General features: G+C 46.2%; 1 protein-coding gene across 5 annotated transcripts in view; it reads left to right on the top strand.

Moving 5' to 3' along the window:
- The window catches only part of NAV2 (neuron navigator 2), a 695,198-nt gene that overhangs the window by 297,826 nt on the left and 372,301 nt on the right, over positions 1-25,071 (top strand). For 3 of the 5 annotated variants that reach the window (XR_013958993.1, XM_080640407.1, XM_080640410.1), the window contains exon 1: positions 24,706-25,068. The exons of 1 other annotated variant lie outside the window; for it this stretch is intronic. Coding sequence is in view for 3 of the 4 variants with exons in the window: in XM_080640407.1 (XP_080496533.1) it covers positions 24,811-25,068 (258 nt within the window). In the remaining variant the exon portion in view is untranslated. Of the gene's footprint in view, positions 1-24,574; positions 25,069-25,071 lie in introns of those variants that run through there. One more of the 5 variants, XM_080640409.1, reaches the window with a different exon arrangement.

Raw genomic sequence — 25,071 nt, forward strand, 5'->3', positions numbered from 1 at the left:
CTGAAAACAAAACCCTCCCTAGGATTTGTCTAGAAACCTTTGCAAAAGAAGCAGCTTCCTGTCATACCAGTTGGTACAGGGAAAGCTCTTGCAGGACCTTCAAAGGTCTTCAGTCCAATTTCTTCATTTGCAGAATGAGGAACTGGCCCCAGAGAGGTGCAGTGATTCAACCAAGGTCACACAGCAATTTCAAGGCAGAGGCAGGAATAGAACTGAGATCCTGTGACTTCCAAACTGATGCCATAACACTGCGCAGAGATTTCTCTCCCCTGGGGTCTGTTCTGCCTTAGACCTCAAAGCTGGCCTGGCCACCACAGTGAAGCAGAGTCCTAGGGAACGACCTAGGCTGGTGCTTCTCAAACTTTAATATGCAAATGAATCACCTGGGGATCTTATTAAAAATGCAGATGCTATTTTAGTAGCTCTGGGGCAGGTCCTGAGAATCTGCATTTCTATAAGCTCCTGGTGAGGCTACTACTGCTCTGGGAATCACACTTAGAAGAACTAAACTCTCAACAAGCACTGTGTAATAGAAATATCATACGTTCTAAGCCAAATCTGTGATTTTAGCTTTTCTAGTGTGTGTGTGTTGTGTGCCATGGAGTCAGCTCCAACTCTGTGAATGAGCGATGTCCACAGTGTCCTGCCCTCCGCGGCCTGCTCAGCTCCTGGGGACTCATGCCTCTGGCTTCTTTTATGGAGTCAATCCATCTCATATTTGGTCTTCCTGTTTTCCTGCTGCCTTCTGTTTTTCTAGTAGCAACATAAAAAAAGAAACAGATGACATTCATTTTAATATATTTCCTTTCACCCAATATATCCAAAATATTCTCGTTTCAACATATAATGGCTATAAAAATGAATGAGATAGTTGCATTCTTTTTTTTTCATACAAAAATCTTGAAAATTCAGTGTGTGTTCTACACTTAGAGCACATCTCAGTTCTGACTTGCCACATCAAAGACAAAGTTGCCTCATGTGGGGCTGTGGGGCAGTCCTAGGCGATCACTCAGTGGATCCCAGACCCACCTCTACCCTGCCCACCAGTTGAATGAGACCATTTGGGGGGCCTTCCTCTGACTTTTCCCACCTTGCCAGGCCCACTCTTGCACCCTTGTCATGGGAGAGGTCTGCTCCAGCCCTAACTATGAGGAGGGACAGCAGCCCTGACTCCCACCCAGCCCAGCACCCTGTGAATACAGTAGCCTAGCTAGAGACAAGGCCGAGAAGTCCAAAACCCATCTTCTTCCTCCATTTCTCACTAACACTGTGTTTATCTAGTTCTAAAGACCTCCATCTATCTGACTGGCGCTCTGGTGTCAGAATAGACAGTGAAATACTTAAAAGTGTGTGCACTCTGCTCTCAATTAAAGTGGGGCCGAGAATACTTTCCACACGGCTCAGATCCTGCCACTGTCTGGCCTGGTGGTTTGAAGGGTTCTGTGTGGGGCCGACCATGACAGTGAGAGACACAGGCTGTGATTCCATGGCAGAGCGCCAGCGTGACATCTGTGGGCCCTCTGTGACTTCGGGTGTGGCTCTTCTCCTGCCAAAGAGACATCAATGGGATCATCTGACAGCTCCGGCCGTGCTCACAGACTCACTGAGAGAAATCCCACGTGAGCTCACGGTCTCCCTGTATAAGTTTCGGGTTTTGATTGAACCAGAACGAATGCTGCCACTTCTTCCCCCATCTGTGACTTGCAGGCGACTCACCAGGCACTTTTGTTTACAGGTACCCCCTAGAAACCAATGTCTGAGAAATTGGGTCATTTGGCTCCTCAACCAAATGTTTGCTTTAGCTTGCTTTTGTCTGAGAAAGCTCATAGCTTGGTGCTACCTAATGCTAAACATATGGATATCTGGAAACATCTAAACACTCTGTGCTCTACAGACAAAACATTGTCATTAGGGATGTTCTGATTAATGGTGTTTTCTGATAAAGCAAAAACTCTTCCTTGTTTCGCTCCTTCTTATTGCAAATCCTTCAAAGTTTTACTGGATTTTCTCCTGCCTTTGTAAGTAGAGTAAGCAAAATCAAATTTTACTTAATGCTTCAATATCATTATTGGTCCTTGTAGGCATTTTTGCATATTGACCATATAGGCAATCATATTTCAATCAATCAATCAACAAATATTTATTGAGTACCTGACATGTGCCAGGTGTTGTTCTAGGCTCTAGGAATGCATCAGGAAAGAAAAATCCCTGCTTTGGTGGTGCTTGTATTCAAATGTGTGCATATGTGTTGAGATGAGGGGAACAGAGGGGGGAGATAGTAAACAAGCAAATAAGATATCAATTATACCTGGCGATAAGTGTTCTATGTGCTGTCGCACACCTGATGGGCTCCAAACTGAGGTCACAGAGCAGCCAAGGTTCCCGGGCAGTGGGCTGCCTCCACACCTAATCCCAGAACAGATTTTGCTACCTGTCCAGATTCCTTGCTACATGAGGACCTGACTAAAACCTGCTCTCCAAGCTCAGTAGCTCCCTGGCTACCATGGCTGGGACTTGCCACTGCAGCAGGTCATTGGGTGCCTCCTGCCCCCATATTTTCAGAGTCACTGTCTCTCACTTATCTGCCACCCCGTCTCTGCCAGGTCCCTCGGTTTCCTCTGCGTTTGAAGCGATGACTGCGCGTGACTCTCACCCTCCACAGGGTCCCCTCCTAATGGGAGGGGAGGGGAGGGGATGCTGTGTTTTCAGTGAGATAGCAGACGGGTTGTTTGTACCGTAAACTTTCCCCAGTGTCATGAGGTTGGAGCAGTGATAGCTGAAGGAAATATAAACAGCAATTTTCCATGCAGTTTTTATGTCTGTCAGCCAGAAGTGCCATGCCGACACAAACACAGTATTCATTTACTCAGTGTTTGATGCTGAAATGTGCCATAAAAACACATGGCCCTTCAAAGAGCTGGTTCACAGCAGCCTGAAGAGGCCACCAAAGTCATCTTTTCAGGAAAATAAAATAAAAATGTGTTATTTACAAAACACTGCCCTTGGGGGAAGTTGAAAACATTTTTCCTATTTATGATCTGGTTCTTTCCACCTGACAAGTAGTGATTGATCTCCCTCGCCCTCACCCCTGCCCTTTCTCCCATTTTAGGTGGGGCCCTAGTTCACAGGGCTTTCAGGTTAAATAACAAGTGCTCTGTGCCCAGCCCCAGCCAAGAAAACCCAAACGCCAGCAACAGGGGGCTCATTTGAAGCCAGCATTTTTCTAGGAGGACAGACCAGGGGAAAAGACACTGAGATGAGGACCCACCAGGACAGGCTATGGTCTTCATTAGAACAAGGCAGGGGGCTGTTAGGAGATTGGACTATAAAAGATCATTAGGTTGATCCATATGAAATTACCATTTTTTAATAAAAAATATTCATTATTGACAATATCATCTGGTTCCATCTAGAAATAAACAGCTACCATATATTGATTATTGCCTGTGTGCCAGGCATTGAACTAACCACTTTTCATGAATAATGAATCATGTCATTTAATCTTCATAATAACCCAACGGAGTGGTGTCTTGGGTTGGGTTCTCCAGGAGTAGAATTTAAGGATTCATGATTTATTAAAGACAGGAATGGGACAAACCAGTCTGGGGGGGGGGGGGGGAAGCAGGAGGACAGGGACAGTGAGGACATGTGATTTGAGGCAAAATCATCATCCTGTGGGGGAGTTCTGAAGGTTCAATTACACCTCAGAGTTTGTCCCATCTGAAGACAAGTGAGCTGGGCTTTCATACCCACAGTCCATCACTGGCCACAGGCTCCCTCTGTGGGGATGGACGGTAAAGGCTTAGATACTTGCTAGTCTCTGCACGTGGGTGAAGGAGCTTCAGTAGCCAAAGGCAGGCCTCTGGGCAAGGTCACGGGTGCTGCCCATTAGAAGCTGGGGGAGGAGAAGGCCATGGAAATGGTAAGAGGGAGTCGAGGGCAGGCAGAGCATCTCCAAAGTCCACTGGAAGCAGAGGTTAGTTAGTTTTATCTCTATTTCCCACGCGAAGCAGCTGAGATTCAGAAGGGTACAAGTAACTGAGCTCTGGTCACAGAGAGGGAGGGCCAGAACTCCGTTCTCCTGAATTGGCCACTAAGCCATCCTCTTGGTGTCACTCCAATGTCCTTGGCCTCTGGGGTCAACCTGGTGGTGCCTGGCTCCTCCTTTCCTCAGAAAGGGGTAGCAGAGCTTACTTGGCTCATGCAGACAGATTTGGGGGGCACCCCCAGTGACCAATAGCCATAGCTTGTCTAAGCTCATTTAGCAGAGAGCTGGACTCTTGGTCACGTTAGGTCTTCCTTGTACTTCTCTAGGTTGAAAGGGGGGCCCTTTCTTCCCCCAGCTTGGTGGGATCTGCTCACATGTTCCTCCATGGTCTCTGAACCCTGTCTTGCCATTCAAGAGTCCCCTGCTGCTCCCCTTGGCCATGGCCAACAGCAAAGCACTGTCTATGCCACTGCCTGAGGAGGCTATCGCTGCTTTGATCAAGAGCTCACTCCAGCCCTAGCTTGGTGGCTCAGTTGGTTGGAACGTTGTCCCATACACACACACAAAAAAAAGGGTGGCAGGTACAGTTCCTGGTCAGGGTACATACCTAGGTGGTGGGTTCAATCCCCGGTCAGGGCCCGTATGGGAGACAATCTCACATTGATGTTTATCTCTCTTTCTCTCTCTCCTCTCTTTCTTTCTTTCTTTCTTTCTTTCTTTCTTTCTTTCTTTCTTTCTTTCTTTCTTTCTTTCTTTCTTTCTCCCTTCCTCTCTCTAAAATCAATAAGAAGATATCCTTGGGTGTGGGTTAAAAAAAAAAAAAAAAAAGAGCAACTCCAGCTGAGCCAGGCCAAGGGACACATTGGCACCAGAGCACTTGGTGAGGGAATCACCTCCAGCTGCTGCCTCCTCACTCACTCCTCCAGGCAGGTGCAGTAACTTGCCCTTAGTGGGCAGCCCAAGGTGGCCTTTCTGAGGGGGCTGAGTCAGAGCTCGCCCGCCCAGGACACACCACAGACGCAGGAGGCTGCGATGAAAGTTCACAACCCAGTTCTGCCACTCACTACCTGAAGTGGTTATTTACCTTCTTTGTACCTCAGTTCTGTTGTCTGTAAACAGGAAGTGACAATACTCTACCCTGCAAAGATGAAATGAGATGTTATCTGTAAGTGCCTAGCACAGAACGGGCATCTGAGAAATGGTTGGTCCCAGTCCTTTGTTCTAAGCTTTGCTGGCATGACTTTCTGTCACATTACCTGTCTTAACTTTGGGTCACTGTGTACATTTTAATTCAGCCGGCTGCCTCTATTGGGTGCAGGTACAAGCTAGAAATGTGTCCTTTATTGTCACATGTTTTTAAAGGTTTTGTCCCTTCTGAGTTACCACCTAAGCTCTGTCAAAGAACACGGGCTGGCCTTTTTCCCCCCATGGATTTTGACTAACACAAAGCCAGCACCTGGTCCTCTGCATTGAATTCCATTATGCTTCATATGCTAATAGCGCCTCAGATGAGTCCCTGTCAGGCAGCACACCACCAGAGAAAAAGCAAAATGCTACATGACCCCGAGATGCTGGGTCACGCCCCGCTCCAACCTTATCCCCCATCCATAGAAATGCTGTCCTAGTTTTCAGCAGCCTAATTGAACATCAATCACATAAGAGAAAAGCCTGGCTTGCCACCCACACCATTGTGCTAAGAATAACTTCTGTTCCAGCAGCAGAGCTGGTCAGAAGCACGGCCCGGTGTTTCCATCTGGAATTAGGTGTGAGGACTCAGAAAGCACATTTGTCCATTTTGAGTCTGCAACTGGCACAGGCCCGAAACTTGGAAGCCTGACCAAAAACAAACAAACAAGCAAGAAACCTTGGGTCAACATCAAAACACTGACTTTACTGGAAAATCTGTCTCATGTTGAAAGTCTCTTTCCCTTTTGTGAGTTGTGTGGACCTCATTTGCTCTGTTCTTCGGAGCTTGTCCAGGGTCAGTTTCAATATTGACGTTATCTCCTCAGACAGGCCCCGTCCACGCAGCATCTCACAGTGGAGTCCTCAACCTGCAGGGCCTTTCAGTGACCAGCATCATGGTTTGCTGGTTTGGAGCTTACATTGGGTTTGGGAGTGATTAAATGTCTGGCTTTGGGGAAAGGATTATTTACCTTTAAATCATCCAAATCAAAAGAAACATCTATTCATTCAAAATCTATTTCCAGCATGGCAGCTTGTGCTAAGTCACTGTGCCAACCTGGGCCCTGATTCCCTGAAGCACGCACCGTAAGGTGCTCCTCACTCTCTTGGGATCACAGTCTGACACTAAGGACCCATTAACCCTGGCTGCACAGTAGAATAATCGAGGAGCATTTTTTTAAAAATACCTTTTTATTTATTTCAGAGAGGGAGAGAGAGAGATAGAAATATCAATGATGAGAGACAACCATCGATCAGCTGCCTCCTGCACACCCCCCACTGGGGACTGAGCCCACAACCCAGGCATGTGCCCCAACCTGGAATCAAACCATGACCTCCTGGTTCATAGGTCAGTGCTCAACCGCTGAGCCACACTGGCTGGGCCAGGAGCCTTTTTTAAAGTATTCCTTACATGTGTTTTCTTCTTTAACCCTCACATTAATCCTATAAAATAGATACCACTAACGTACTCATTTTGAAGATGGGGAAACTGAGGCACAGGTTGTTTGACTCACTTGGTTATCCAGCATTGCAGGAAAAGAATAGCACCGTAGGCGGTCTGCCTGCAGAGAGCTGCACTGACCTTTGAACTGTCCTGCCTCTTCGAGTGTGGATGCGTGGGATGGGTGGCATGTCTGGAAATAACGAGAGCGTGTGATAAACAGACAAACAAACAAACAAACAAACAAAAAACTAGGGAGAGGAAGCTGGAGAGATGGGCAAGGGCAGGGCAGGGAGGCCCCTGGGAGCCCGAACCAGAAGACTAGATCTTATTCAGTAAATGTTTGGACTAGCTTTCACCTAGACCAATTAGAGTATGAAGGTATTAGCTGGGGGCTCCGGATACATCTACACAACAGAAAGTAGGTCAGTGTCTTCGGGAGAGAGCTCTGAGGTGCAGAGGCTCTGTGATGGCAATCAGCTCTGACAGCCGCTCCGTGCTGAATGGGGAGGAATGTGAGAAGGGCCTCCTACTCCTTTTCCCCACTAAACTCTTGCTTAGACATCTTATCGGGACCTGTGGGGTCAGCCCCAGAGCAGCTGGCTCTGTGCCTCCCTTCCCTGGAAGCTTCATTGCCTACCTAGCGCCTGTGCCCACTGTTCATCAAGCCACCAGAGCCTTCCCAGGCTGCTGCCCAGTGCTGGCTCATCACAGGGCGCAGGCTGAGCTGTGACAGGGCGGCCATGGAGGGTCTGGAAACACATTATCCATTAGCTAAGCCAGGGGAGGGGCTACCTCTCTGAAGCAGTGGGCTGGAACAGTTACACGCATGAGCCTGGGTTCTAATCCCAGCTCTACTACTTACTATAGGGTATTGAGTGAGTCCCTTGACCTGTAGGAAGATCTGTTTTCTCATCTATAAAATAGGGTGAGCATTCCTACTTTGTAGATTTGTCTGAAGAATTGGAGATGTTATTCATAAGACACCTAGGAAGTGTGCCTCAGGCTCTCAGTAAATGGCAGCTGTACTATGCCTGATGAACTGCCGTTACTGTGTCCTAACATCCTATGCATCTAGAGAGTCCAGGCTGACAGCCACTGAACAACCTCCAGATGAGAAACTGAGGCCGAGGGGACTGGTGGCTTTCCCAAGGTCATCTGGGAACTGAACAGCAGAACCAGGAGTAGGAGGTACCTGTGAGAGCCCCACGGCTCCCAGCGTGGAGCAGGGGTGAGAAGTTCAACTCCAGCTTGGCCTGACCACGCCAGTCTCTGCTCTGATTCCCTCTCTCCACGATGGCACACAGACAACCTTTCTGGAAGGGTTGTATGGACGAATAAGCTGTCATTCCAAAGTGCTGAAAAGTACTCCACAGGTGCCAAAGCATGACTCTCCATGGATTTCAACACCTCGGCTGGCATGCCTTCCCACCAGATGCAAGCTGCATGAGGAGTGTGTGTGTGTGTGTGGGGAGGGGGGGGGGGCATGGAAAGGGAGGAGGAAAGAGAGGAGCCCATAGAAGATTCAAAATTTCCCAGAGACAATTTCCATACCTGAACTCCAATACACTGTGGCTTAGCCCCTGCCCTAGGATGCAGACAGAAGTGCTCTCTCTCTTCCTGCCCAGGTCCTCTGCATCCTGCTGTCAAGCCACCTGCTGTAGGAAGGTGTGGGCACGGATAGCTGGCCCAGGGCCCCACTCTGTGGCCCACAGGGAATCAGTGCCATGTTGCTGAGGGGCAGTGATTTGCCAAACCTTCAGAAAACAAGCAGCAGAATCCGAAGCTCAGGCCAGGTGACTGAGGTAAAATAGGGTGTCATGGAAAAAGCGTGGAATTTGGGAGCAGACAATTTAGGATTTGAATCCTGGTTCTACTGATTTCTAGTTGTGTGACCTTGGGGAAATGACTACTTTACCTATCTGTGCCTCAGTTTCTTCATCTGTGAAAGGGAGAAAATATTAGTTCCTAGCATTATTTGGAAACATTAAATGAAATGAAGTCTCTGGCACATAACTGCTTCATTCCCACCCCCAACCGTATCACCATCCCCCAGGGCTTTCTGCACCTGCATGGTAACATGGAACCTGGGCCATGAAGTGTGGACTTTAATTGTAGATTTGGAAAAGTCAGGAAGATTCCACTATGAATTTGTTTTGGTTCCTGAAAACAAAGCCTCTCTCCGGAAGAGGCATCTCCCTTGCAGATGGTGGCCTCAGGCATCGCAGGCGGTTTGGGATAAGGCAGCCATTGGTGGTGGCGGTGGGGAGATACCTACATTTGACACTCCAGGGCATCATCCAGCATCCTGGGGAAGGGATCTGTGTCTATGCCTATCTGTGGGACTCTTTCCACTTCAGTAAACCTTGACTTTGTCTCTGACCCCATGGGTAAGAGGGAGGAGAATGTGGGGGGACTCAGCTCTTGCTCACTGCCTAAACCTCCACCCCCAGCACACTGGCTCCATCCTTGCCTGTTTACCCTCTTTGCCATCCAGATTTCACCTCAACCTCATCACAAACATCACTTCTCTGGAAACAATGGCTGCCCAACAGTCCAAAGGGGATCTAGGTTCTTTATCTGCTATCATAACAGATGCCTCAGTTAGTAGTTAGTTATACATTCTCTGATGTGATAATGTAATTATTGTCCATTCCCCTGATTACATTGTAAGCTCCATGAGAAAAGGACTTTGTTTTATAAGCATTATATAACCAGTGATTAGCACATTGTCTGGCATTCGGTAGCACTAACATATTATTTAAATGAATGAATGAATGAATGAATGAGTATAACACCTATAAGGTTCTAGACTCACACCAGTGAGTGTAGACCCTCAGTTTCCATTATCTGAAATCCTTGCAACAATCCTGTGAAATGGATATCATCATTTCCATTTTACTGATGAACAAACTGAGGGTCAGAGAAGTGAAGTGGCCCTCACTTTCTCAGTCAATCAGAGGTGAATTCAGGAGTCCCACCCTGAGCTGCCTGACTCCAGCCCCAGTCTTCTCTCTCCTACACTCTACTTTGTCAGAAAGAAACCTAGACACAAGGAATAGTGACAAGGGGCTCTGCCAACTTGCTCCTTTTGGGGGGAAAGATAAAAATATGGGGCTGTGGAGACCAGACAGGATTGAACGTTAAGAATAAAGGATCAAAGGCAAGGAAGGAGCTAAAATGGCCATGGGAGTATTTTAGAAAGCTGTCTTTGATAACTCAGCAGGAAGTCAGCCTTGCAGGCCAGACGCCTTTGAAGACTGGATTCTCCATCTCTGAACCCAACCCTTCATGCCCCACCCCCTCCCCTTGGGAAAGATAAAACCCCAAAAAGCAACCGATTTCGAATGGGAGTTCATTCCACATCCCAAAGTTTGAAAAGGTGGTCTTTGTGGAATTGAAGAAGCCAGGATGATGATGTTTGATAGTCTTTGGTGCAACCTTAGGGAGACTGGCATTGTCAGATTCACATTGACACATGCTCAGACTGCCCTGCGGAGAAAACTCTGATAAATTTATCAGCAAATGTCTAACATTCTTGTACAATGTGGAGCTTCAAGAAACTTGCCAGGCAATTAAAAAAAATTAATAGTGTCTTGCTCCACTGTTTGTAAAACAATTATCTTTCTAAGCCAAAAAAGAAAAGAAAATCCCTGTATATTTTGTTCTTTTCCACTCGTCAAGCTCTGAGGTTTTATTTGCCCTGGGTTTGGAGAACAGGCGGAAATCAACACAGCTGTTTATGTTTAGTGGCTTTGAATGATCTCAGGGCACAAAGGATCCTCATGGGTGTCTCTGCTTTGTTGACAATTTTTAGACCAGCTTTGAGCTCAGCCAAGGGGTAGTGTGAACTAGAATTGCCTTTCACACATACCCGGCTGGGTTCATTTCAGGCATTCTGGGGCCCTCTCTCCTCTTTCTCCTCTCTTTCTGCAGGACGGGTACTCTGTCCTCAGGCCAGCATCACTGGCTGTAGAGACAGCTTCAGAGATCAGTCAGAAGAGAATTGATTTCCTATTCCCGCTGCTCAGGGGTGGTCTTGGCACTTGTGTAGAGAATGATTCTGGGAGGAGCTGCTTCCCGGGAAGGAAGGGAAAGACAGGCGGGATCTCATGAGTGACAGCTCCTGTTCATCTTAGGAGAGAACCCTGCTTGTCAGTGACTTTGTTATCCTATATAATCCTATATAATAATAGAGGAATATGCAAATTATCCAGTTCGCCCTCACAGGTAATGACGAGCAGGAGCAGGTGGGCATGGCTGCGTGCCGCATGAGGCCAGGGGACGTGAGGCTGCGTCAAATAAAATAAAATGCATTCACATGCCCTAAAGCACAGGCATCCCAGCAGATAACTCAATGCAGGTTATTGTGTAATCACAATGATTACATAATAAATCACAATGATTACACAATATTGATTACACAATAAACTTATTTTCACCAGAAAAAAAAATCTTCATTTAATGATGCCCCAGTAAGGCTGCTGAGGCTTTCATTTGCCCCTTCCTACACCAAAGATGACAGGGTTCAAGGAGGAAGGGCTCCAGTTTTATTTTCTCAGCACCCAGCTAGGAGGCTTCCCTGGAGCGGCTCTCCCTTCCGAGCCCTGTGCAGGATGGGTGCTCCACTCCAGCCCGGGAGCCCCAAAGGGAGGCAGAGCAAAGTGCTTTCCCTCCGGGACCCTGCTCTCCCTGGGAATCTGGCCCAGAGGGCACTCTCCCTGGGAACCCAGAAATCCGCCTCCTGGAGCAACTGCGCAGCAGCCAGGCCTGGCAAACTGTGGAGAGGGCAACCTACCCATGTGGATGTGGATGCTGGCAGAGGCCATGCAGCTGCCATAGTTGAAGTCGTCCTCGATGGAGGACCAGGGATAGTAGGGATCGGAGTCGGCCATGTTGGCAATGGATCCCCAGCCCCCCACCGAATGACTAGAGCACACAGACCTCAACAGTCCTCGGCCACTTCCTGATCAGCAGTCAGCCCCAACCGGGGATCAAACCCGAAACCTAAGTAGGTGCCCTGACAGAATGGAACCCAAACCTTTTCTGTGGCAGAGGAGTTCCGGCCCACAGCAGGGGCCAGGGCACGCCAGAGGGGTTTTGTTGAGGGGCCCTGACAGGCAGCCTGCAACGCAGTGGGTTAGAACCTCCTCCTGATACAGCAAGGTTGCAGATTGGATCCCTGGTCAGGATAAAGACAAGAAGCAATCAAAGAGAGCATATTAAGGGACCAACACACTGATGTTTCTCTCGCTCCCTTCCTCTCTCTAAAATAATCCATATATATAAAAGCCTAAGTGACAGTTATAACCAGTTACCGAATGACCAGTCGCTATGATGTGTACTGACCACCAGGGGGCAGATGCTTAACACAGGAGCTACCCCCTGGTGGTCAGTGCACTCCCACAGCCAACCTCCTGTGGCTGGCCAACCTCCCGCAGTCTCTCCCCCGGGCCAGCTGGCCTGATTGGCCCCGATTGGCCCCAATCGCCGGCCAGGCCAAGGGACCCCACCCGTGCATGAATTCATGCACCAGGCCTCTAGTCAATCAATAAAAATTAAAATGAAAAAATAAACACTCTGGCTTGCAGAGTTGCTAAAACAGTTAGAAAGCGAAGTCCCATCCCTTCCAGTTCATTCAACAAATACTTTATATGCTCCTTCAATAATCACACTGGGGTGTTTGTTTGTTTGTTTGTTTGTTTTGGTTAATCCTCACCTGAGGACATTTTTGCATTGATTTTTTTTTTTAACAGAGAGTGGAAGGGAGGGAGAAAGACAGAAACTAATGTGAGAGACATCAATTGGTTGCCTCTTGCTGAATCCCCAACCAGGGCCCTGGATTGAGCCTGCAACCCAGGTATGTGCCCTTGATCGGAATCCAACCTGGTACCCTTTAGTCCACCTGCAGAAGCACTATCCACTGAACCAAACCAGCATTTTTTTTCTTTTTAAGTCCTCCTCTAAGGATATGTGTTTTTTTCATTTATTCTAGAGAGAGAGGAAGGAAGAGGGAAAGAGAAACATTGATCAGTTGCCCAAGCAATCTGACAAAGATGGAATCCACAACCTGTGTATGTGCCTTCACCTAGAATTGAACCCATGACCCTTTGGTGCATGGGAGGACACTCTAACTACTGATCCACACCCACCAGGGCCTGGAGGTACATTTAAAAAATTTTTTTCAGATATGCCTTGGCCAGGTAGCTCAATTGGTTGGAGTCTCAATCTGTACACCAAAGGATTTTCTGTTGGATTCTAGGTTAGGGCACATACTTAGGTTTAGGTTAGGTCCTGGTGGGTCAGCAGGTGCAGAGGCAGCCTACTGGTATTTCTCTGCCACATGGATGTTTCTCTCTCTAAAAATCAATTTTAAATACATCCTCAGGTGGGAATTAAAAAATATATATATATATATTAAAAAATTTTCAGATCTAAAATTTTATTTGGTTCTTTTTTAAATTTTAGTTTTCATTTATAGTTCACATTCAATATCCTATCTACACCAATAAAAGAGAAAGATGCACATTGACCATACCTTTGTGATGCCCACCAGCCAATCAGGAGTGAGTATGCAAATTAACACAACAAAGATGGAAGGTTAATTTGCAAACACAGGTGCAGAGTGGCTGGGGGCGGGGTGGGACGCTTGCGTTGTCACCATGGCGACGACATAGGTGTTCCGCACCACCCTAGCTGCTCCAGGTCTCTGGGCAGTGGGAAGGCAGAAAGGCGGCTCCAGGCTGGAGCAAAGGCACAACGGAGGCTCCAGCCGTCCAGAGCGAAGGCAGTGTCTGCAGCCAGGGGAAGGAAGGCCCATTCTTTTTTTTTTTTTTTTTTTTTCAAATTTTTATTAAGGTATTATATGTGTACATATCTTACCATTGCCCCCCACCCCCACCCCACTCCCATACATGCCCTCACCCCCCAATGTTTTGCATCCGTTGGTTACTCTTATATACATGCATATAAGTCCTTCAGTTGATCTCTTATTTCCCCCACCTCTCCCTAACCTTACCACTGTAATTTGACAGTCTGTTTGATGCTTTACTGCCTCTGTAACTATCTTTTTGTTCATCAGTTTATAATGTTTTTCATTATCCCCAAATGAGTGGGATCATGTGGTATTTTTCTTTCATTGACTGGCTTATTTCACTTAGCATAATGTTCTCTAATTCCATCCAAGTGCCTACAAATGGTAGTAATTCCTTCTTTTTTACGGCAGCATAGTATTCCATTGTGTAGATGTACCATAGTTTTCTGATCCAGTCATCTGCTGATGGGCACCTAGGCTGTTTCCAAATCTTAGCAATTGTAAATTGTGCTGCTATGAACATAGGGGTGCATATATCCTTTCTGATTGGTGTTTCTGGTTTCTTAGGATATATTCCTAGGAGTGGGATTACTGGGTCAAATGGGAGTTCCATTTTCAGTTTTTTGAGGAAACTCCATACTGTTCTCCACAGTGGCTGCACCAGTCTGCATTCCCACCAGCAGTGCACGAGGGTTCCTTTTTCTCCGCATCCTCGCCAACACTTGTCGTTTGTTGATTTGTTGATGATAGCCATTCTGACAGGTGTGAGATGGTATCGCATTGTTGTTTTGATTTGCATCTCTCGGATAATTAGTGACTTTGAGCATGTTTTCATGTGTCTCTTGGCCTTCCTTCTGTCTTCTTTCGAAAAGCTTCTATTTAGGTCCGTTGCCCATTTTTTTATTGGATCATTTATCTTCCTTTTATTAAGTTGTATAAGCTGCCTGTAGATGTTGGAAATTAAACCTTTATCAGTGATACCATTTGCAAATATGTTCTCCCATACAGTGGGGTTTCTTGTTGTTTTGTTGATGGTTTCTTTTGCTGTGCAAAAGCTTTTTATTTTGATGTAGTCCCATTTGTTTATTTTCTGTTTGGCTTCCATTGCCCTAGGGGCAGTATCACTGAAAAAGTTCTTTTGGCATATGTCTGAGATTTTGCTGCCTGTGGATTCCTCTAGTATTTTTATGGTTTCCCGTCTTATATTTAAGTCCTGTACCCATTTTGAGTTTATTTTTGTGTATGGTGTAAGTTGGTGATCTAGTTTCATTTTTTTGCATGTATCTGTCCAATTTTCCCAACACCATTTATTAAAGAGACTGTCTTGACTCCATTGTATGCTCATGCCTCCTTTGTCAAATATTAAATGCGCATATTGGTTTGGGTCGATATCTGGATTCTCTATTCTGTTCCATTGATCTATATGTCTGTTCTTGTGCCAGTACCAGGCTGTTTTGATGACAGTGGCTTTGTAATACAGCTTGAAATCTGGTATTGAGATCCCTCCTACTTTATTCTTCTTTCTCAGGATTGCTGTGGCTATTCGGGGTCTTTTTTTATTCCAGATGAATTTTTGGAGAGTTCTTTCTAGGTCTGTGAAATACGCCGTTGGTATTTTAATGGGGAGTGCATTGAATCTATAGATTGCTTTGGGTAGTATGGACATTTTGATGATGTTGATTCTACCAATCCATGAACATGGTATGTTCTTCCATCTGTTTACATCTTCCTCTATCTCTTTTTTCAGTGTCCTGTAGTTTTCCGCATATAGGTCTTTTACCTCCTTGGTTAGGTTTATTCCTAAGTATCTTAATTTTTTTGGTGCGATGGAAAATGGGATTGCTTTTTTAGTCTCTCTTTCTGTAAGTTCATTGTTGGTGTATAGAAATGCCATAGATTTCTTGGTGTTAATTTTGTATCCTGCTACATTGCCGAATTCATTTATTAAGTCTGTTAGTTTTTTGATGGAGTCTTTCGGGTTTTTTATGTACAATATCATGTCATCTGCAAATAAGGACAGCTTTACTTCTTCTTTTCCAATTTGGATGCCTTTTATTTCTTCTTCTTGTCTAATTGCAGTGGCTAATACTTCCAGTACTATGTCAAACAGGAGTGGTGAGAGTGGGCATCCCTGTCTTGTTCCTGTTCTTAGGGGAAATGGTTTTAGTTTTTGCCCATTGAGTATGATGTTAGCTGTGGGTTTATCATATATAGCTTTTATGATGTTGAGGTATGATCCTTCTATTCCCACCTTGTTGAGAGTTTTTATCAAGAAAGGGTGTTGGATTTTGTCAAATGCTTTTTCTGCATCAATTGATATGACTATGTGATTTTTATCTCTCAATTTGTTTATGTGATATATCACATTTATTGATTTGCGGATATTGAACCATCCTTGCATTCCTGGGATAAACCCTACTTGGTCATGGTGTATGATCTTTCTGATGTACTGCTGGATCCTATTTGCTAGAATTTTGTTGAGGATTTTGGCATCTAGGAAGGCCCATTCTTGCACGAATCTTTGTGCATCAGGCCTCTAGTATATACACATATATGCAGATAAAACTGGATTTTCATCTTTGTTAGCTAACACAGTGTTTATCTGTTTGTTTGGAAGAGGGCTCACCTCTCCTGCCTGAAAAGGCCGAGGGCAGAGATGGGTATAAGCAGGCCAACTTCCATGTCCCCGACACTTGGCACAGAGCTTGGCTCACTATAGGGCTTAATAAGTGCTCCCTTGATAATTAAAAAGTGGAAAAATACAGAAAATCCCATGGGAAAGTAATTTAAAATCACCCATAACTCCAACCCTTTAAAGCAATGGTAGAAAATAAGAAGAAATTACTCGTCTCCTATCTTGCCCCTCAGAAGTAACTGCTGTTAACAGTTTGGTGTGATTCCCTCCTTCCTATTCCTTGTCTTTGCTAGTGGATTTATTTATACATATGTAAGAACATAAATATATGAATTCATTGGTTGATTCTTGTATGTGCCCTAACCAGAGATCAGACCTGCAACCTTGGTGTATCAGGAATGGTCTAACCAACTGAGCTACCTGGCCAGCGCTAAATGATTTCTTTTTTTAAGTTATCCACTGTCGAGATTTTTCATGCTAATACACACTTTATGAGCACAGACCTCTAAGAGTTAACTGCTCCAAGCCCTCTCTGAGTGCCCCAAGCCCTGGGCACCACTGGCCTCCCTTTTACGGGCAGACATAGCCCCTCTCCTGGCCTCTCCCAGTGAATGCTCACCATGCTCCACACTGGGGGCAGAGACAAAGCATAGGCATGAGGCTCTCAAGATGAGAGCAGCAACCCAAAGAGGAAGCACAGCAGAGAGGGCGGAGGGAACATGTGGCTTAGTGCCTAGAGGCCCACTCGGAGCCACGGTCAGGCTGTTTAATGCCATTGGTGGTGCTGACTTAGAGGCACCATTTGGGCAATTACGTGGCTATGTTTGGGCTGCAAGGGCAGCTAGACTGGCTGACGGTAGGTACCTCTTACTGAGAAAATCTTGCTCAGAAAGTAAAAGAAGGCCTGAGTTTTTTCAGACTGGCTGTCAATTGATTAAAATTATCCAGGCTATTGCCTTAATAGTCCTCCATTCTAAAGGGTTTAGAGAGCAAGGCCTTTGTAGCATTTCTTAAAGAAGTGCTTTTCAATCTGCCTGCGCCTAGAGAGCTTTACTAATGTACCAATGCCTGGGCCCCATTCCCAGAGAGTCTGATTGGATTGGTCCAGGGTGGGGCCTGGGCAGCCTTAATTTATTAATTCCCTGAGTGACTCCCATGGACAGCCAAGGCTGCAAGCAAAGCGTGAGGAACAGCTGATTCAGAGTAACCAAGTGCTGGTTTAAAATGCAGGTTCAGAATTCTAGGTCTCTTGGGGGATGAGGAGATTTTAAGGATCTGTTCTTTCAACAAGTACCCCCAGTAACAAGCAGCCCAGTGATTCTTAAACTTCTTGGATAAGGACCACTGGCCCACCTTTGCCTCCCAGTGGACACCAGCAAGCAGGTAGCTCTGTCTCAGAGCCTGAGCATTAGGCAAACAGGCCCCCATAACTGGCCTGCGCCCATTCCTTGCCTCACTATTAAGACCACTATCATTCACAACCTGGGTGCTTATGGAGCCTTTCTGCCTATTTCCTCAACTGTGAAAACGGAGCAATTGTGCCACCACACAGGAGTGCTCTGGGGGTCACAGCAATGAAGTGTACAAAGGCACATCTCAACAGGAAGCCATCATCATCATTTCTACTGTTATTGTTATGAGGTTATACCTTTAGTAGTATATAGTGAACACTAGTGCCCAGTGTTCAGAGTTCAGGCTCTGGATTTCGAGTGCTTGGGTTCAAATCCTGCTTTTGTATTTACTTAGCTGTGGGGCTTAGGTAAGATACTAAAACTTCTCTGGGCCTCAGTTTTCTCTTCTGTAAAATGAAAATAATGGTATTCATACACGTCATGGGACTGAGAATTAAAGATGAGGTATATATGATGTCCACTGCAGCTCCTGGCACACAGGAAGAATAGCTTTGGAAATTATGGTTCTTACCAGCATCATCGTGATTATTGGGATTGTCAGGTCTAATGCATGGAAAGAAGAATGGATGATACAAAACAAGGAATCTAATTTTTAAAAAGATCAGTTTGAAACTCAATTAGCTAGACTTCTCGATTGATACAACTGATAGTAAAAAAGTGGGTAGAGCATTAAAAATAACAAGAAAAAAAAAAAAAGAAAGAAAAAAGCTTGCATGTAAGATTCAGCCAAGAATCTGGACATAGTCAGCTCAGTCCCCTTCACCTTTACTCCCTGCAGGTACAGGCCTAGATGGTGCTCAGCACAAAATACCGGGGGAGCTTCACCATGTTACCAGGACTGATCCTGCTGTAACCACCTGCATAGACTAGAGAATCCACGGTTACACTCCTCTTCTACTTCATCTCTTTGCCCGCAGACAATCTCGGTATTCATCTTTTATATACATTTTCCCTGCTCCCATCTCTTTTGTCAGGAGACATTCTTATTTAAATTTGCATACACTCCTATCCCACATCAGATGAGGATCCAGTTCTCTCCAGGGGTTCTGCAAATCTCTGAGTTGGGCTGGGAGGAATCGGAGGAATTAAGGTGGGGGAGAGGAGGCAACTTTCCTTCTCATGGCCATCCCTGACTCTGAATTTCTGCTCCCATCAAACCCAGGATCTCACTCTATTCCCTGTTCTCTTTCTTCTCCAAAATGAATCCAGATTCGAAACCCAGCTGTGTCATTTAAAAAATAATACTCACCCTCACCGGTTTGGCTCAGTGGTTAGAGTGTCAGCCCATGGACTGAAGGATCCTGGGTTCAATTCTGGTCAAGGGCACATACCTCAGTTGTAGGCTCGATCCTCAGCCCTGGTTTCGGTGCATGCAGGAGGTAACCAACGGATGTGTCTCTCTCACATCAATGTTTCCCTGTCACTCCCCCTCCCTTCTATTCTCTCCAAAAAAATCAATGGAAAAAAATATCATTGGGTGAGGATTAACAACAACAACAAATTCTCCCCATCAAAAGCAGAATCCAGTCTTCTCAAAGCATTTGGTGGCACAGCAGGCTTTATTGCGATTTTGGGGAAAGGAAAGGGTTTTACTTTGCTACCTTGCTATGCCTCTGTCCCTCCTCAGGAGTTCCTTCACATCACTCTGGCTACTCCATTTTGGAGGCCCTTCATATTAAACCTCTCCCGGGAAACTGAATTTTTTTCACTTATTATGGACAACCATATAGCTTGACCTCTGTGGCCTGGGCTGGCCTTCAGATATCCAAATGCTCATTAATGTTATCTCTAAGATAACCTAAGGTCTCAGAGGCTCTCTCTGAAGCAGCCCAGAGCTGGCTGACTTTGAAATTTCAGACTGGCCTATTTACCAAGTGCCTGAATATGGGAGGAAGTGATATGTGATTTATATTCCCACTGATGTGATTTATTTACACATCTTCCCCCACCTGCAGAAGGCAAAATAGTCACAGTCTAAGTTTTAATTTTTTTCTTTTACATTTATCCTTATTAATATTTAGCCAATAGTTTATTGAGGCTAAGTTATCCTCAAAGAGTTACAACACTAAGGGTGGAAAGGAAAGATTTCTCTCCATGCCTTTTCAGTTTTTTATTAATCAGAATGTTAATTTAATCAATTAGCTGCCAACCCCATGAATAGCTGACGCTCCTTTGTGCCTTGTTTATCACTGTATATTATGCATTGCTTCTATTAGAGGATTAGTTATACTGTTTGCCATTCATCTCTCTATTTGCTTCCCTGACTACGTGATGAGTTCTCCATTTTTTCAATGATGAAAAAGGGCAAGCCTCAGACTTGGAAACAGCAGTTGTATTATTCTTGAAACCTTGAGAGCAGAGAACAAGAGCTTATTATTTGCTCCCTATCATATTGCCCACTCCCTGGCACTTAGAAGGCACTCAACAATTTATTCATTGAATTAATGATTGAGCCACCCCATAACTGATTAATCAATAGTTTATTATATAGCATTTAGTCAGGGTCATTGCCTCAATGCTCATAAACACACACATACACACACACACACACACACACACACACACACACACACACCTACACCCCTTCACATAGAGTCTTCACACTCTAAAATCTTCAGGTGGGAGAACCACCGTCTTCCAGAAATCACCATTGTGCATATTGATCTGCATGCAGACCCAGAGACCAAGCTGGAAGAAGGCAGATTAGAAGTCGTTGGGGGCAGGGTGAGCAGATTTTCTAAATTCATCCACTACCAAAAGGTGGGCATTTGTGTCATCTCTGAGCTATGTGTTATAGTTGTCAACCATATCACAGGAAGTTAAGGGAAAGTGAGCTTTTGAAAATAAGCTAATGTGATCTTTTTTACTTCCAAATAAACTGAATATTTCGCTTTTTTTATTATTCCAGAGACTTGCAACATGTCCTTTCATCTGTTATAGTCAGGAGTCTCCAAGAGGCTGTTGACTACCCCGCCCCCATCCCTGCATTTTTTGTGAGAGGCTGGGACTTGGATGTTTCAGGATCTTCACAGGACTGTCTTCTTGGGAGGTCAGGTGCAGCCAGGGGTCTTTAACCCTAATGAAGGATGGGTTGATGGGACTGGTCACTTGCAGGTCAGCTCTGAAGCCCCATTCACACTCAACTAATCACCAGAGACTGATGTCAGGATCAGAAAGGGATGCAGCTGGCCCATCCTGATCTGAGGTTGGCTCTTCCTACAACCAGGGAACTGTCCAAACTCTTAGGATGATTCAGTAGTCCAGAGAGCTTTGAAAGTAAGTTTCAAATTTCCCCAGCACTGACATGTGGGCCATTTTGAAAGCTTAGAGTCAGACAGAACAAAAGGAGAGAAAGCTTGTCAAAGTTGAGATTTAAAATGGTGAGCTGTCCATAGTGCATATAATTTTAAAAAATAACATTTAAAAATAAATCTGGATTGTGTGTTGTTTCCAAAATAGTTTGCCATTCTCTGAACCAATGACTCTTTAGCTAACAATGCTCACCAAACATATTGATGTAAAATGACTTTTCATGTGAACATAGAATCTACGTGAAAGGAGTAACTTTATAGTTTATTTAATAATTTGAGATGATCTTATTTAAGGAGGAATCTTGCAATTATCTTTTTTTGCTACAAGGGAAATGTATCTTCTCCCCCCTCTTCCCCCCACACACTTATCTGCTTTATTTTGATAAATCATTTTGCTTTAAGTAAAGAAACGATGACTTATAGGAAAGCTATAAAGGGAAATAAAAATGTTCCAGGAAAGAGCAAATAAAATTATTGAAGGGATGAGGAGGCAGAGAAAGAAATGTGGAAATACACTTGAAAAAATTCACGTTTTCTGGCAAGAAATATGAGAAATGATCAGACTTTAGTTATATAAATCCCACAAGGTTAAAGTGAATGCTCATATGTTTACCAAATTCTACAGTATTAATTCGTAACAGGTACTTTTAATACCAAAAAAAAGAAAGAAAGAAAAAGGAATGCAATGTTTTTCCTATTAGTACACATTTGAGGGTACACATTCAAAAAATGACCTTGGCAGCAAATAGGATTTAAACAGGAAATAAAAGATGGCAAACACATAGCATGTAAGTCATTATTTCTATTTCTGTACCCACAACAGACATTATTAATTGATCATACTGCTGTTTACAACTAAACTACATCGATGCACCCTCAGAATTCTTTTCAGCACAGTGTGACAGAAAGTCACTTAGCTGCAGATGACTCTTGAGATGAAACCCTTTGCTACCTCTGGTTTAGCCTTGTTGTTACTCAAAAGCTCCAGACCACCAGCATGGGCATCATAGGGGAACTTACCCCAAAGCAGAACCTCAGCCCCCTTCCAGACCTACTGAATCAGAATCTGCATTTTAGCAAGATTTCCTGTAATTCTTATGTATATTAAGGTTTAAGAAGCCCAGGAAGAGCACTGAATGCATGATGTATTCATTGAGGCTGGAGGAAGTTCTCAGGCATTAGAATGCATCAAAATCACTGGGTTAAACACTTGTTAAACCTAGATTGCTGGGTCCGTCTCCTGAGCTTTTTGGTTCAATAGGTCTGGGGAGGGTTTTGGGTGTGTGTTTTTTAACCATTATTTTTATTTTGTCAATTACACTGGACATTCTATATAATTTTATAGTAGTTTCAGGTATACAGCATAGTGGGGTGGGGGTTTTCAAACCAGTATCCAGGTGCTGCTGCTGGTCCGGGGACCATACTTTGAGAACCATGGCATTAGGGCCACGGAAATACTTTGGACTATCTCCAGGATCTTTAAAGTCAAAGACTGCAGTATCTTTCCATAACTCTTGGAACACCGTCAAAACCAGAATTATGGGTAGGAATCTAAAAGGCTCTCCTCCTGGAGAATTGCTGCTAGCATTCATTCATTTGATCATTTCATTGACTGTTCTGTCTACAGCATGATACTTGATGCTGAGAGAACCTAATAATAGCTTAAATGCAGTTCCTAACTTTGAGTCTCTCTTTACGAAGAAAATAAGCACATGAAACGATCCATAACAAGGTGGCAAAAGGCAGAGTGCTCAGTAAATGGCACAGGCCACGTGTGATTTAATTTCAGAGGGAAGGAGGATACCTGACATTATATATGAGACTGTGTGCATTTCAGCCTAGCGAGACCAGAAGTTGCTATTTATAATATAGAATGGGTGGAACATAAGGTGAGAGAGGGGACAGACCAGGATAAGAAAGCACCTTCTCATTTCTTGGTGCTGTTTTAATTTTTATTTGTTTAAACTTGTTTCCTCTGGTCTGGAAAATGATAAATCAATGCCATCAGTATTGTAAATCAGTCTACATGGTGGGCCTACAGAGAAAACATGTATCTCGGAGACAGAGAAGAAAGACAGGCAGCTTATATGCAGAGGTGACTGGGGGAAGGGGGAGTAGCAATCGTTAATAACAATAAAAATACTCGACTTTGATTAGCCCTTTATGTCACCAGGTACTTGTGCTCAAGGATTGTCATGCACTATCTCATGTAATCCAAACAGTATATAAATGCAGTCAAACCTCCTCCTCACTCCAAGTGAAAACCGAAGCTTTCTACGGATGCATGTAAAATTAAAGAATGTGTCCAATTTCAATCCAGACAGTGCTCCTCAACCATGAACCACGAGGGTTCTGGCTGCCTGGATCATCCCTTTCAATTCTCACATCCTTTGAGTCAGCGAGGAACCCAAACTGCAACTGCGAGGAAGGAAGAAATCCTGGGGGAATTAAAGTCGAGGAACCTGTGGGGCCAGTGTGTCCAAGGCAAGGACAGGGAGGGGCTCCTCCATGAAATGCAGCAGGGATTAGCCTGAGCCAGCCAGGGCCATGGAGCCTCTCTGGCTTCCTCCGGACACTCTAATTACAGAGTCCCGGCAGATTGCAAGGAGGAGCTGTTTCGGGGCGGGAAGCTTCCCTGGGTATTGTATTTGCCCATAAATACTTCAAATAGTTAAGTGAAATGTGCAGCCTTTGAAAACTGAAGAGGAAGCTATAGGGAGGCCCCCCCTTGGCCGCCTGGCAGAAAAGAAGAGAAATGGTTGGCTCGTCGTTAACGCGGGAGACGGGGAGCAGCCAGCTGGGGGGCCGCGGGGCCTCGGGCGCGACTCCGGAAGACTTAAACCGTTAAGGTGGCCAGAATAATTTGAAAAAGGAAACAAAACTTCCCTGAGCCGTGCCCGCCGGGGGGACGGAGGCGGACGTTTGCGTTTGAAAGGGCATTTTTCAAAAGTAGGTTTCAGGGCGCGGGGTGTGGGCCCGCGGGAGGCGCGCCGCCAGCGCCGTGCCGCAGAGCTGCCGCGGCCGGCTTTGTACTTGCGGCCAAGCGCGCCCCAGAGTTTCGGCCGCGGCCCCGGAGTTGAGGCCACGCCCCCTTTGCAGTGAGAGCTGCGGCCGCTGATTGGCGCGCCTCGGACCAATGGGCGCGTCGGGGCGGCCCCGGCTGTCAGCCCGCGCCGCAGCCGCGGGGAAGCAGCCTGTCTTCCCCCGCGCGGAGCCCCGCAGCCAGCGCAGCGTTCCCGGGAACTGCGACAGCCGCTCGCAAGCGCAGCCCTGCCCAGCCGCGCGTCCCGGTGCCCGCGCCCCACGGCCCTAGTCTTGCTGCACTATAGCTCACGGAGCATGTGCAGACCCGCAGGCGTTAAGGTGCTATCTGTCCGGGGGGGCTTCGGGGAAGTGGTGACTAACTGTCACGCCTAGAGAGACCTCGGGGGCTCTCGCCGCGCCTCTGCGTCGCGGGTGACACTGCGGTGCTCGCGATCAGGGAGGCTGCTTCCTCTCGGTGGTCTTGAGACTCCTTGAGCTCCGTGCGCCCTCCATCTCCATCCTCCGCGGTTCGCGCCTTCCCTCGCCGCTCACACCCGGAGCGGGAGGCGTGCTTGCCCGCCGCTTCTCTTCCAAAGGGACCTCTTCACTTCGGAGATGCAGTGACAAATTAATATGGGATTCCAAGCCTCGGGTTCCCAGGAGAAGAATCGCAAGAGGCAACAGTCCCTGACTGCCCAGAGCTCTTGAATAGGCCACCCCCAAGGGGCGTAAGACCCGACTGCAGCATCCATCCAGCCAGCCGGACCAGTTGAGCGCCTCGACCAGTCCTCTGCAGCATTCCCGCACCCCGAAGGTGCGCTCGCTGGGTTGCTCCGAGCTCCCCGACCTCGGCTTTTTTTTTTTTTTTTTTTTCCTCCACTGGTGGTGGGCGCCTCGCGGGCTGAGCCCGGCGCCTGCTCTGCTGCCCGCGCTGCCTTTAGCGGTTGCCTCCGCTGCCGCTGCCAGGGACGTGCTGGGAAAACCGAAGCCCCGGGAGAAGATGCCGGCCATTCTGGTCGCCTCCAAAATGAAGTCGGGACTGCCCAAACCCGTGCACAGCGCCGCGCCCATTCTGCACGTGCCTCCGGCCCGGGCCGGCCCCCAGCCCTGCTACCTTAAGTTGGGAAGCAAGGTGGAGGTGAGCAAGACCGTCTTTCCCAGCCAGATCCCGCTGAAATCGCACGGGCTGCAGGAGCCGGCGGGGGAGGGGCTGCCGCTGCGGAAGAGCGGCTCCTTGGAGAACGGGTTTGATACCCAGGTG

This window comes from Plecotus auritus (assembly GCF_963455305.1).
Source record: "Plecotus auritus genome assembly, chromosome: 9".
NCBI classification, from domain to species: domain Eukaryota; kingdom Metazoa; phylum Chordata; class Mammalia; order Chiroptera; family Vespertilionidae; genus Plecotus; species Plecotus auritus.